General features: G+C 40.8%; 1 protein-coding gene across 1 annotated transcript in view; it reads left to right on the top strand.

Moving 5' to 3' along the window:
* ATXN10 (ataxin 10) overlaps window positions 1-14428 on the top strand; it is an 87793-nt gene that overhangs the window by 29114 nt on the left and 44251 nt on the right. The window contains exons 4-6 of the mRNA XM_079975294.1: window positions 3410-3506; window positions 5161-5325; window positions 13075-13155. Of these exons, the coding sequence (XP_079831420.1) occupies window positions 3410-3506; window positions 5161-5325; window positions 13075-13155 (343 nt within the window). The remainder of the gene's footprint in view (window positions 1-3409; window positions 3507-5160; window positions 5326-13074; window positions 13156-14428) is intronic.

Here is a 14428-nt window from a genome sequence, read left to right as displayed (position 1 = left end):
CTATTGCTTGCAGTGTCATTGGTTCCCACATGAACCAAGAGGAAGGGGTATTTGTCAGTGGGTTTTATGATTCCTTGCAGTCGTTCAGTTACAACTTGGATCTTAGCCCCGGGGAGACAGCACACTTCCCGAGACATCTTGTCAGGCCCACAGATCACTGCTTCTGTTCCCCTCAGTAGGGAATCCCCTATCACCACTACACGCCTCCTCTTAGGTTTGGTCGGGGTTCTTCCGTGAGCTGTCCGTTCCAAGGTCGCCTGCACATTCCCTGAGGACTGACTTTGCTGCTCGTCTTCATATACCTGATCGACTGTAACGAGGGAGAGATCCTCAAATGGAGTCTGCTCTTCGTCTTCCATTCTAGGGGAGAGGACCTCAAAGCGATTGTGTATTTCTAAACAATCAGAGCGAACCCTGGGCCTCCTACTTCTTTGAGTCACGTTTCTCCATATATCTGACTCCTGTGTTGGTGAACTAGCCTCCTTCTCAGGGGAGTCCCCTGTCTCCTCCTTGGTGGAGACGGTGTGCTCTGTTGCTTCCAAGAAGAGCTCCAGCTCTCTAATTCTTTGGAGCGTAGCCACACGTTCCTCCAGTTGCTGGACTTTGTCTTTTAAGAGGGCAATCAACATGCAATTGCTGCAGGTAAAGCTGCCTGCAACCTTTGGCAAGATGGCAAACATTGTGCAGGAACCGCAGGCGACTGCAGCTGTTCCCTCACTCTCCATCTTGAGAACATGTCGTTGGGGCTGGCTACAGCGGTCCTCCATCATAAGAAGCGTGAAGACAGGACAAATAACTCCCCCCCAAAAAAACCCTAGGTCTCCCCCAACAAACGTTTGAGACTAGCTCCCCTAAATCTAAAGATGGATCAAACTGCGCGCGCACACGCCCTGCAAGCTCTGATAAGCTCCTCCCACAGCTAATCACCTGCCTCAACAGAAACCCTGCCCCCTCTGACCTTTGCACAGGGAGAGCAGCTAATCAGCCACAAGAAACACACACACAAGGACTTCCGGGTTAGCGCGATCTGGTTAATGGCGGATTCCCTCCGAGCTCCGGAGGGAATCGGCTCCGCTGGAGAAGGGTTCTACCGCGACGGCAACGTGGGGACCCTCAGAAACCGCAGGCGCTGAAGCCTGCGGACTTGGTGACTCGGCGGGCACCTAAAGCGCCCCCCGACCCACGAAGAGCCTTTTTAAAGGCTGCGGAGAGGGTACGGGGAGCGGCGTGGTGCTGTGAGTGGACCGCTACTGCAGTGGAGCGAAGCCACGAGCCATGGCCGGAGACCGCTGACTTTCTTCCCTGAAATTCGGACTTTAATTAATCCGTGAGTAAAATGGAATTTGGACTTTAAAATTTCAACCTTTGAATTCGGTACGATCGGGGGATGTGCTAAAGGGAAGTCCGCACCCCCCTGCTTACAGAAGATTTAAAGCAAGGATCGGAGAACTAAGGTGGAGAGTTTTTTCTTTTTGGTGTTTTTTAAAAGATAATATTTTCATGAATTTGACAGAAGAAGATTTGTGCTGGAGAGTAAGAGTGGAATTTTAGAAGTCTTTGTCTAAACCCCCCCCCAGACCCGGGAGTGTCCTGTATGTGAGCTGGAGAAAAAGGAACAAGGAGTTTGACAGCTGTCAAAGGAGCTGTCAAACGGGCAGTGAAAGTTAAAAATCTTATTATTTAACACCTTTCTGGACTAAATTTGTCATATTTGAATTAAACTGGTTGGGAACAAAGTAGTGAAATAACAAAGTTACAGACTGTTGGGAAAAAACTATTAAGTAACCAGAATCCCCCTAGGGGAAACATTGAAACACTACAATGGCTGCAGATGGAAAACTACAGGCAGAGATAGAAAGAATGTTTTTTCTCGTGGGAAAGCTGCAGGAACAGACTACGGCTATGAGTAAACAACTTATAACCTTGAACTCTAAAATAAGTGACTCTGCTGAATGCACAATGGATTTGACCGGGAAAAAATCTACAGCTGAATTAGAAGAGATAACTTCGGAACAGGAGGAGAGGGAACAAGGGCCAGTACAGATGGAGAGTACCAACCAGAAGCCTACATTGTCGGAACATAAAGAAGAAGACCTTTGGATTACAAATCTGCGAAAGATGCGAAAGAGGAGGGAGGAAGCCCCTGGAACACTTGGAATATTTGAATTTAAAAGAAGCAAGAAATATGATTGGGGCTTCCTCCTTGAGTATGGAAGATTAGCTGACCTTTCGCAGCAGCTGGTACCAAGTACTTTGGATGGAAGAAAATCTGACGAGACTGAACTAGAACTCCTTTGAGACCCGAGGACCAACAAAGAGGGCTACCAACAAAATCGGCAGAGAGAGACTGACAGAGATTTAAAGGCCTCAGATGTGAGGAATCCAGGCTAAAAACTGTTTTTGTGGACATGGGGACATTGGGAAGGGACAGAAACCGGGGCGGGGGGGGGAAAGAATTTTTTTTAAAAAAAAATGTTTATGACCTTTATGTTTGACTATTATGACCTATTTTTAAGATAAAAGGGAAATTCGTGGAAGGAATTTGAGTCGACCTTAGAAAAGGATTTAATATTTATAAGAAAATTGGATAAATTTGGCTAAGTAATAAGAATTAAGTATTTCTTTAAAAATATATATATAAAATAATAATATGTAAAGGATGAGAGATATGAACTTGCTGAGCTAATTTAATTGAATTAGGATGTATGAAGGGGGGTGGGGGGAGGTCAAGAACTGGGGTTAGGAAAGTAAGGATATGAAACTTTATATGTGTTGTCTTGGTCTGTGTGTGTGTGTCTGTGTTTATAAAATGTGAAAATTCAATAAAAATTTTATAAAAAAAAAAGAAACACACACACAAGAAACACCTTTTTCCTCCTTCTTCAGCTGCTGCCCTGCAAGCTCTGCCCTGCAATCAGGGGTCAGCAAACTTTTTCAGCAGGGGGCCGGTCCACTGTCCCTCAGACCTTGTGGGGCCAGACTGTATTTTTTTGGGGGAAAATTAAACAAATTCCTATGCCCCACAAATAACCCAAAGATGCATTTTAAATAAAAGGACACATTCTACTCAAGTAAAAACACGCTGATTCCTGGACCATCCACGAGCCGGATTTAGAAAGAGATTGGGCCGGATCCAGCCCCCGGGCCTTAGGTTGCCTACCCATGGTGTGGATCTAGTAATTTGTGAATACGTAGCAAGCTTGTAGATTGTGAACATGTTAATCCTATAGATGTTTCCTCTGAGTAAGTCTCCTAGATTTAAATTGCAATTAGTTCCAACCACATGTGCATAGCTTTGCAACACTAATGTGCTGCTGGACTAGATTATTGTGGCTTTCTTTGGATAGCTTTGATATGTTGTGAGGTGCTTTGACTGGGCAATTAAATGATTCTCTCTTTTCCCCTTCAGCTTTTCGCTGTAGCCTCCAGTTTCTTGGAAACATTGCAGCTGGAAACAAAGCTTCTCAACACAGGATTTGGACTCTTGCTTTCCCTTCGCTTTTCTTGTAAGCATCTTGTCCCGCCCATCAACAAATGAAATATTATATGGTTATATTTTAAGTTACCTTATTTACCATCCCTAAAATGTGTTTTTGGAGAATGAGAGAGTAGTACTTTATTTGTGTATGCTAATCACAGGAATCAGGTTAACTGGAAAAAAAATCTTGTTCTAAATTTGACCATAGATTGGGTTGGTTTTCGACATAGAGCACAAGATCACCAGTAGGCTTAATATGCTTAACGTTTTGTGCCAAATTATATGCAGGTAGGTACAGTGGGTTTTAATTCATTAATGCTTGGCTAAATACAAGTTTATCTTGACCAAAATATCACAGACTGCTATGAATTTCAAGAAAACCTGGTCAGTTGATTAATTGTTGATTAAAGCTGCATAAATTTGGGTATTAATCGCATATGAATAACTCAGTATATGAATAACTTTACTTGCTTTTAGATGATTTACAAATTCCTGATGTCAGCATTTTAGATAACACATTTCCTTTTGCATGTGAGAGAAGAATAAATGGTTATATTAATATTGCACTGGCCAACTCATTTTTTGTCAGTTATGGTATTAAAATAGTTACATTTTTTAAAAAAATTGCTGCCTGATATTAATTTGGGGCCTACTTTTAGTTAATTAATTGGTTGGAGTAACTTTGATTAAATAAATGTTGCAACCCCACTTTTTAGTCTAACGTCACCTCTAAGAGGAAATGCTAAATTCAAATAAATTGTTCCAGAAATGTATAGTAGTATTTGAAACCTTAAACTCCTTTCTCAATGAAAAACTAATGACTTTGTATTACACTGTTTAGAACTTGCAAACTACTTTTTAAATTGCCCATTGCAACATTGTCATGAGGCAACAAAGTTTTTGAACAAAGTTTGACAGAGTTTGGGGGATTTAAGTAGAAAAATCTCCATTAAAAAATCTCTACTTGGCCACAACTCTAATCTGCTTCCCAAAACTGTGAGGGCAAGGTAGCAAACAATGAAGTAAAAAACACTGTACACAGCATCACAATTTAAACATTTCTAGTTACCATTCCATTCATATAAACATAAGCGCTTAACTTTGTATGAATTCCCTCTCTGTTTCCAAAGAGTGTCAAAGCAATTGGTGTTAAAAGGATGACATAATAATAATACAGCTTCAGTGCTTGCTTGCTTCAGTAGCAATTCTTAGATTAGCATAACCAGACAGGAACCAATCCTGACCTTTCTAGTTTCAGGTAAACTTTTGGATGGATGCATGTGTGAGTAAAAACACTTCTCTATAAACAGGCCTTTGGTTGATTTACATTCTATGGCTTTTTAAATGTATTTGTGGGAGTGGGGTTATTGGTTTGTTTTCTTTGTTTTTGTTTTATTAAGTATTTTGTGTTCTTATTTTGTATTTTTATGTTGTGAACCACCCTGTGATCTTTGGATGGTATTTTATTGATTGATTGATTGATTGATTGCATTACACATTGAGGGATTAATTGGGGATATCCATTAGAATAAAATAGCCCCCAAAGTCCCTTCCAACATTCTTAGATTCAGTAAATACCCATCACCATTTGAAGAGTTGGGTGCATTACATATTGGCTGTTGGTACATAGCCTAAACAATCCAGAACAATAAATATTCCTGTTTTTTCCTTTTGTTTTTGAGGAATTGCTTGAAACATCAAGATGAGAAAGTGGTTTCCTATTGCTGTATGGTTCTTTTCACTTGTCTTAACCCTGAGAGGACAAGAGAACTACAGGAAGAAAGCAGCTTGAACGTTGCCCTTGCTGTTCTGCAGGCATCCAGGAAGTACCCGGAATCGGAATGGACGTCTGTATACCTCTCCTTTTCCCCAATACATTACCTTAAGTCTTTGATAGTTGTCTTTTCTCAGATGAGATGTGCAGCTTGCTTTTAACTTCTTTTAGTAAATACATTGTAATAACTTAATATTGATTTTAATTCTAAGAGAACTTAACAATATGTAAACTTTATATTGGCCCCAAATAAGGCTGGGATTGAAAGAACTGAATGCCCAATGGTGTTCCATAGTCTCTGGTAGAAGTCACGTGTTTCTCACAAGGTGGGCCATAATTACAATAATTTCACACTCTTCATCTCTTGCTAGAAGTTGTTGTAGGAGGAAGGAGAATGTGAAAAACCCTTTTGGATGTGCAAGTTGTTGGCCTTTTTTTTGCATGTCTGCAGGGCTCTTTGGACTCTAAAATAAAATGCCACTTGCAGATAGGGATGGTGAGAAATTTGAAACTCTTATTCACACTTTTTGAATTAATACATGAAGTGAAAAACAATTCTCATTTGAATTCACACTTATTTGTGCCTCCTTGAACGACACAATGAGGAATGAGTATCCAGACTGCTTTCGGTCTGTCAGAAACAATAAAGTGGAAAGTGAGGCGAGTGCTGTGCCCGCCTTGAGCTCCTTGCTGCTTACGGTGTTAGGACCCTGAACAGGAGATTCATCACCATCATTCCTTTTGATGAATTTTGTTGTATGTCCAGTTAGTAAACTGCTATAATAAATCCAGTTCAGGGAGAGGAGGACCTAATGGACCTTGATCCCAGCTAAGTGATGGAGATGGTTCTGGGAGGAGATGAGGGGAAAAGCAATATTTAAAATGGAAAGTTTATTTTACTCTGTATCTGAAGAAGCCATTACAGAATCAGTAAGATTCCTTAGGGCGTTGGAGTTATCCTATTCCAGAGCTTGTATTGTTGGGAAGAATAACAGAGGTAGATTTTCAGCAACTTGACACAAGTGGAGTTTGGTACTGGTTGTGATAGCTAGATTTTACTGTGAGAAAAAAGCTTTGGAATAATTTTGTAAATAATGCATTTTACAAGGAATAATAATATATGTTTTTTAATTTATATGCTGCCCCTCTGACTGGCTACTCTGGGTGGCTCCCAACAGAATATCAAAAACACAATAAAACATCAAACGTTAAAAACCTCCCTGTACAGGGCACCAGGCACATTTTGTGCCTAAAGATTCTCCATTTGCGAGCACATCAAAAAGTCTTGGTGCCATTTTTTGTGTCAGGTTGACACTCAATGACTACTGAAATGTAGGTGCATTGAAGCCTTGTACAGTAGTGTATGTTAAGGATAGACAATATGGTAAGGAGTTTAACAATAAAGAGTAGAGTGTATAAAGAGTAGAGTGTTTTGAAAACTGAAGTATGGTACCAATATTTTTATTGTAAACACCAAATTAAACATGTATTAATAATTTCTGATAAAAATGATATTCACAATCGTGTCACTTATGTGAATTGCATATTAGTTCATGTTTATCAAAATATAAATAAAAAGTGTTGCTGAACCCTCCTGTGGCAACTAGCCATTCTCTTTTGGCGCCCACAACCCAGGTCCCAGAAGCCACTTGGCTCCTAGCTTTTCCACCCCAGTTTCTAACACTGGCTGCCTTCAGATGTCTTCTAAAAGTCAGGTTGTTGTTTATTTCCTTGACATCTGATAGGAGGGTGGGTGCCACTACCGAGAAGGCCCTCTGCCTGGTTCCCTGTAACTTGGCTTCTCATAGGGAGGGAACCACCAGAAGGCCCTCGGTGCTGGACCTCAGTGTCCGGGTAGAACGATGGGGGTGGAGATGCTCCTTCGGGTATACTGGACTGAGGCCATTTAGGGCTTTCAAGGTCAGCACCAAGACTTTGAGTTGTGCTCAGAAACAGATATTTTGATTATTAAAAAGTCTTCTGTCTCTGAGATTCTTCTCAAAGAGTTAGCCATGGTTTTATATATTTAAATGTGAAAGGCAAGATACCATCTTTACTTTGATATACTGTGGTGGTTGCCTTAGTTTCAAATTTATTAGCATATTTAGTTGTCCCCCCCAACCCCCAACCCCAGTATACTCATTTTTGTTTTCTTACATAGAGGCTGACTGATGACTGATATACTCTATATACAGAAATAGTATATGCTATTGTTTTAAGTGAGGGAATTATTTTTTCTAGCACAGTAGTGGCTTTAAAAAAGGGGGGGATGGGACATTTTATTAATGTTGAAGGTGTGTGTGTGTGTGTGTGTGTGTGTGTGTGTGTATCTAGCTTTCTTCAGTTGTTGTTTTTCATTTAAAACAATTTGAGCCCTCTTCCCATCTACCAGAAATATACACTGCTTAAACTGAGCATCTTGGCCTCACTAGATATGGTAACCTGGATTTCTTCAGGTGCAGAATTGTACTGAGGTAGGTTATACAGGTTCCTTTTTAAAACACAAAGCAGTTTAACGGTCTCCTTAGAAGGTAGCCTGGCCAAGGGGTCTTGGGACTCAGTTGAGCTTTAAGAGTCATACTTGGCAACTCACTGTGGCAGAAACGTGGGCTTAGGGATGTGAGCAAATAGGATGCTGTCCACTTGGCTGCACCCTGTATTATGTGCAACCTGGGGTAGCTTACTTGCAAGTAGATTGGTCAGAGAGACAAAAGGTTTTCCATATATAAATGTTCCTGACAGTAAGAGCTGTTTGACAGTGGAATTTGCTGCCAAGGAGTGTGGTGGAGTCTCCTTCTTTGGAGGTCTTTAAGCAGAGGCTTGACAACCATATGTCAGGAGTGCTCTGATGGTGTTTCCTGCTTGGCAGGGGGTTGGACTCGATGGCCCTTCTGGTCTCTTCCAACTCTATGATTCTATTTTTTTTCCTAATTCACAATATATCCAGTTAAAAGGACCTCAGGTATCAGGGGTGGAGAAAACATCTAGCTGAAATCTTGGATAGCCGCTAGATAGTAAAGGGGATAGTTTTGTGCTAAATACACCAATGGGTGATTAATTATAAGGCAGCTTCTCTAATCCTTATATTGTAATGATTAGCATAGGCCATAATAATAATAATACAAAATAGAGCAAGGATCTTGTGTGGATGTATTGCATTGCTGACTGAGAGTGTGAGTTCTGTGCAATACATACTGTGCCAAATCATAGATATATAGTCTCTCTCTCTCTCTCTCTGTGTGTGTATATATATATATATCAGTCGTCTTCTACCCTGTTTATTATCCCAGTCCTGTAATCATTACTGTGGTTATCTACTCATATGTTTTCTTGGGTAGAGGGAGAGGAGATAGCAGAAATAAGATGGGAATGTCATGAACTGCAGTGTAAATTGATCCGACTGCTTCTCTGAGTTGCATTTCTTCCTTCCCTCCCCCTCCCCCTTTTATGTATAAAAAAACTCTTCTTTACACGCAAGCAGATGAAAAGTCATGCCTTAGGCACTGGAAAATTTAAAAGTCTTCAAGAAGTCAGATAATTTTTTTCTATTTTGGTTTGCTCTAATCAACAGCAGAGAAGAGCCTTGTGTCTTTTGAAAGCTACCGCCTGAAAAAGGGAAAAGAAACAACATTGGACACCATATGTTATCTATTTTAAACATTGAACCTGCAAACACATACTGTATATCTGGGATAGGGAAAAGTGCTTCAAAGATGCATTATAATTTATCCAGTATATGTTATAAAAGCTAATTTAGAAAAACTATGGGTATTCAATTACGGACTAGATTTAGGACTGGTGCTCCATTAAAGAAGGGTTCGTCAATGAGCTTCAGTAAGCTACATTTGTCATATTAAAATTACTGATTTGAAGAAAAAGCATTATTTGTCTTTAGATAATTTTAGAACAAGCATTTCCTCCTGAGCACCCAAGGAGAGCCTGCTGGATCAAGCCAGTGGCCCACCTGGTCCAGCATCCTGGTCTCACAGGGCCAAGCAGATGCCTGCGCTCTGCCTCTACGCAGGACATGAGTGTGCCCTCCCTTGTGGTCTTCAGAGGCAGACTGGCTCTGGAAAGGGAGGTCCTAGTGCACAGCCCTCGTAGCTAGCTGTGATTCCCAGCAATGGTATTCAGAGGCGCCTCACCTCTGATATTGGAAGTAATACACAACCACCGTAGTGGTAACCACTGATAGCCTAAACCTCCATGAATCTGTCTGACCCCTTTTAAAGCCATCCTGGTTGGTGGCCATCACTACATTTTGTGACGGCAAATTCCATAGTACAGTGTGTGAAAAAGTGCTTCCTTTCCCCCATTTTGACTCTTCCAACATTCTGTTTCATCGAATGTCCCCAAATTCTAGTATTATAAGAGTGGGAGAAAAGTTTTCTCGGTCTAGTTTCTCACACCATGCATAATTTCTATCATATCTCTTCTTACTCACCTTCTCTCTCAACCGGTAAGCCCCCAACACTGTAACCTTTCCTTGATCATTTTGGTTTACTTTTTCTACATCTTTTCTAGTTTTGAAATACCCCCTTTGAGGTGAGGAAACAAGAACTTTATTCCAAGTGTGTTTATACCTAGACATAAGAAGTCCAGAAAAAAGCAGAATTATTTGGGGAGGAACCATTTTTATCTGTTGATATACCGTATTTTTTGCTCTATAAGACTCACTTTTCCCCTCCTAAAAAGTAAGGGGAAATGTGTGTGCGTCTTATGGAGTGAATGCAGGCTGTGCAGCTATCCCAGAAGCCAGAACAGCAAGAGGGATTGCTGCTTTCACTGCGCAGCGATCCCTCTTGCTGTTCTGGCTACTGAGATTCAGAATATTTTTTTTCTTGTTTTCCTCCTCCAAAAACTAGGTGCGTCTTGTGGTCTGGTGCGTCTTATAGAGCGAAAAATACAGTAGTTGTGGTGGAGGAGAGGATAATGGGGGAGAAGAAACTAAACTGTGCCCTTCTTCGTATTTGTTCTTAACTGGAATAAGCATATATGAATACAGTGGTACCTCGGGATGCGAACGGGATCCGTTCTGGAGCCCCGTTCGCATCCCAAACGGAACGTAAGATGCGACAGCACATCTACATGTGCACGGGGCGCGTTTCGCCGCTTCCATGCATGCGCCTGACGTCATTTTGAGCGTCTCCGCATGCTGGAGCAGCAAAACCTAGAAGTAACGCGCTCTGTTACTTCCGGGTTGCCGCGGAGCGCAACCTGAAAGCGCTCAACCTGAAGCACATTCAACTCGAGGTATGACTGTATAGCTGATTCTGTACCTCTCTTCTATAAGTTTAAAGACCAGAAAATAGCGTTATCCTTCCCCACTTCGTAGGTACTTTAAGCTTGTGGAGCTAATCATGAATGGAAAGCCAGTAGTTGAGACCAGAAGCTGCGAGGAAGAGTTTGAAAAGGGAGTCATGGAATTGTATAATCACTATGCTATGATGTGTAAAGTATTCTCTAGCTGTATGTAAAAATATTTTTCTGCCCTCTTACGAGTTGAAAATCCTTCCTTTCTAACTTAGGGATGGTTTTATTTTCCCCCCTACAAAATTGTGTGCTCTCCAAAAGACCAAATTTGTTTTTAATTCCTGGAAAGTTGGAGTTTCCTCATGTTACAAGTTCCAAGTGCAAGTGAGGGTTTGATAGCTATTTCTCACTGGAAAAAATGTTCTTTAATTGTAGTGTTGCAACAGATACTTGACATCTGTAGAAGCAATGCTGGTATTCTACAAGAACTCTTTTAATAGTTTTCTCTCAAAGCCATGACTATATTTGACTTTTGAATGGGAATTGTGACTAATATAATCACAAACACCATGTGGAAATGATTTTTGTACTGAAGCTGGGCAAAGCACATCTAATGGTCCTCTTCTCAGCATTGAATCTGGGCCACATTGCATAATATAAACACAAGGCCTTTGTGGGTGGGGCTACAAGTGGATCTGGCCGTTTGGAGTGTCAAGGGACATACTTCGCACAACATGAGGATGCTGCTGAAAAGGCATATTCCCTTGGTGAAGTTGCCTACTCTCATCTGTAATATTTAAGAGCCCTTACGCCATGTTGTGAAGTCATTCTGTGAGTTTTCATGTCTCATTCCTTATCATAGGCTGGTGGAGAGAAGAAAGAATGCAATGGTGTCATTGCATGGGGCAAGCGTTATGGATGATGACATTTTTGGTGGTGCCCCCATTTTGCATTTAATGTGTAACTTGGTTGTGATTCTGTTTGTTTTCCAACCCCCTTCCTTAATCAGTCAGATTTATTACTTGTAAAAGGTGTAATTTTGCTTCTTAAGGAAATGCAACTATTTTGGTTTGAGATGAAATAATCCTATAATCTGGTAAATCTTCCCTTCCCCTGTTTATAGCGAAATCATAGCACATGACTTGAATGGAGCTCATGCTCATGTAAATATATATAGGATTGCACCTTTAGTGTTCTGACTGTCTCAAAAACCAAGTGCCTAGTTGGTTACCTGGTCACCTGAAATTCACAGTCAACAGCTAAAAAAAATTATGATTGTTTTTTCCATCTTTGTCCAAGATTGAATCCTGAAGGTTTCAAATGTTTGTTACGCAGCAGGGCATGATCCATTGGACAAAGGGGTGCATGCGGAAAGAACATTAGATTGGGAATCTCCATTTTTGTAGTTTAGGAAAATCTACAGAGGAATTTGCCTACTTCTGTTATCAAAGATGTCCTGGCTTGCGTGGGACAGGGAATTTAATCCAACTATTTGTGTGCATATGAAATTCAGTATCACAATTGAGTTATCTATTTAGCATGTTTAACCTATTGTCTTCTGGACATTTACAAATGATTGTATTCTTGTGCCTCCCATTTACTTCATATTACGTTTAAGTCTGCCTGAACAATATCCAATTCATTTATTTTATTTTTATTTTATTTTAAAAGCCTTTACTATTTAATCTTCTTAAAATGGGGTCAAGGAACAGAGGCGCAATGGACCAACTTCTGAAGTGTTGCCAGCCAGGACAGAAAGCGGGGGGGGGGGGGAGCATTTGTTATATTTTGCAATGCTACCACTAAGCTAGCATACTTGAGGGGTCTGAGGATTGCACCATTTGGTGGAATGCATGCTGTTTTGGATCGGACAGAACCAAAGCTTTGGCAACCCATGGACAGCTAGGAGTCTAAAATGACTCCCAGGCTGCACACGTGGTCCTTCATGAATTTAGGAGGTTAGGGATTGCAGTAGCAATTAGCAAATATATTTATAGGCTAGAATTTCTAACGACACATGTCCAGGGCTGGATTTAGGTTTGATGAGGCCCTAAGCAACTGAAGGTAATGGGGCCCTTTATATGTGCAGCTGTCCTTTGTCAACAACAAATTTTCACTGGTTTTTTGTCTTGAATATATGCTATATGGTAATTTATGAACCTAATAGGTATCTAAAGCCATTTGCACATAACAAAATATGTCTTTGATCAAAGTAATTGTTGAACTTATCTTATATTTTGGAAATGTACATCTAGTTTTTCCCTCCTTTAAATTTTTTTGGGGGCCCCAAGACAGTAGGGTCCTAAGCTACAGCTTGTTTAGCTTATACGTAAATCCGGCACTGCACATGTCCATGGTTGCAAATAAAAAAAATAGTTAAATTTGTTGTTGTTGTTTACTTCTTACATAGTTTAGCAGGTACTGATAGAAATGTAACTTGATTAGTGACCAATTATTATAAAATGCCAGTGTGAACTACCGGTAACTTTGCACAGTGCAAAGTAGCTAACTTTTGCAGTTTTCCTACAACCAACAACAGTTTGTCCTATTGTTTTTCCTCCTCTTTCAGGTTCTTGATTGTTACCAACCATTTGCTGAAGTGCCCCGAGTTGGTCAAAGCCATGTATGCCAAACTGAGCAATCAAGAAAGGTAACCCCAAAAACCAATGTGGGTTTCAGCATTTAGCATTCCATATACAGTATCCTGTTCACATGATTTGAAAAAAAAAAGTGTGGTTTCATAGTTGGCACAGAATCTCTAAATACATGTTTCTATGTCAGTAATGGTTTTAAATTGGTTGGTTAACATTACAATTTAGCCACAACTGGCAGGGATTTAGATAGGGGTTGCAGAATCCAGGTTGGCGCCCTTACTCTGTAAGAAATGCACACACAGAAAGAGAAAATGAAGACAAGATTTCATGCTTATGCCTTGATTTCATAAGTGCACCGCACCCTGTTGTATTTTATGGCTCAACTTATACAGCCATTTAATAGCTATTTGAAAAAAAACAAAACAGATTTGCACCAAATAACTTTAGATATGCTTCACTACCTTGCAAAGGAAGTGCAGAATGAATGCGACAATGCATTTGTGCCATGTTCTTTTATATCTCAGTCAGCACAAACATGCACATAAATTATGTGTATGGAAAAGAGCAAGTGTGCTACTCTTCAAAAAGGAGATGGGTCGGGTAGAAGTTGCACATTATATAAAGTGAGGTCAGAATCTACAATATACATATTTTTAACACAATCAGGCAGGCCTCATTAAAAAAAATATAAGGAGATGTGGACCAGCAACTGGCTGCACCACTATTTAGTGAACAGAAACCTGAAAGCCAATGCAATTCTGGGCTGCATCAATAGGAGTATAGCATCTAGATCAAGGGAAGTAATAGTGCCACTGTATTCTGCTCTGGTCAGACCTCACCTGGAGTACTGTGTCCAGTTCTGGGCACCACAGTTCAAGAAGGACACTGACAAACTGGAACGTGTCCAGAGGAGGGCAACCAAAATGGTCAAAGGCCTGGAAACGATGCCTTATGAGGAACGGCTAAGGGAGCTGGGCATGTTTAGCCTGGAGAAGAGGAGGTTAAGGGGTGATATGATAGCCATGTTCAAATATATAAAAGGAGGTCACATAGAGGAGGGAGAAAGGTTGTTTTCTGCTGCTCCAGAGAAGCGGACACGGAGCAATGGATCCAAACTACAAGAAAGAAGATTCCACCTAAACATTAGGAAGAACTTCCTGACAGTAAGAGCTGTTTGACAGTGGAATTTGCTGCCAAGGAGTGTGGTGGAGTCTCCTTCTTTGGAGGTCTTTAAGCAGAGGCTTGACAGCCATATGTCAGGAGTGCTCTGATGGTGTTTCCTGCTTGGCAGGGGGTTGGACTCGATGGCCCTTGTGGTCTCTTCCAACT

The sequence above is a fragment of the Podarcis cretensis genome (genome assembly GCF_951804945.1).
Source record: "Podarcis cretensis genome assembly, chromosome: 5".
NCBI classification, from domain to species: domain Eukaryota; kingdom Metazoa; phylum Chordata; class Lepidosauria; order Squamata; family Lacertidae; genus Podarcis; species Podarcis cretensis.
The sequence above is the reverse complement of the archived record's forward strand: the minus strand, read 5'-3'. Positions and strand labels throughout refer to the sequence as shown.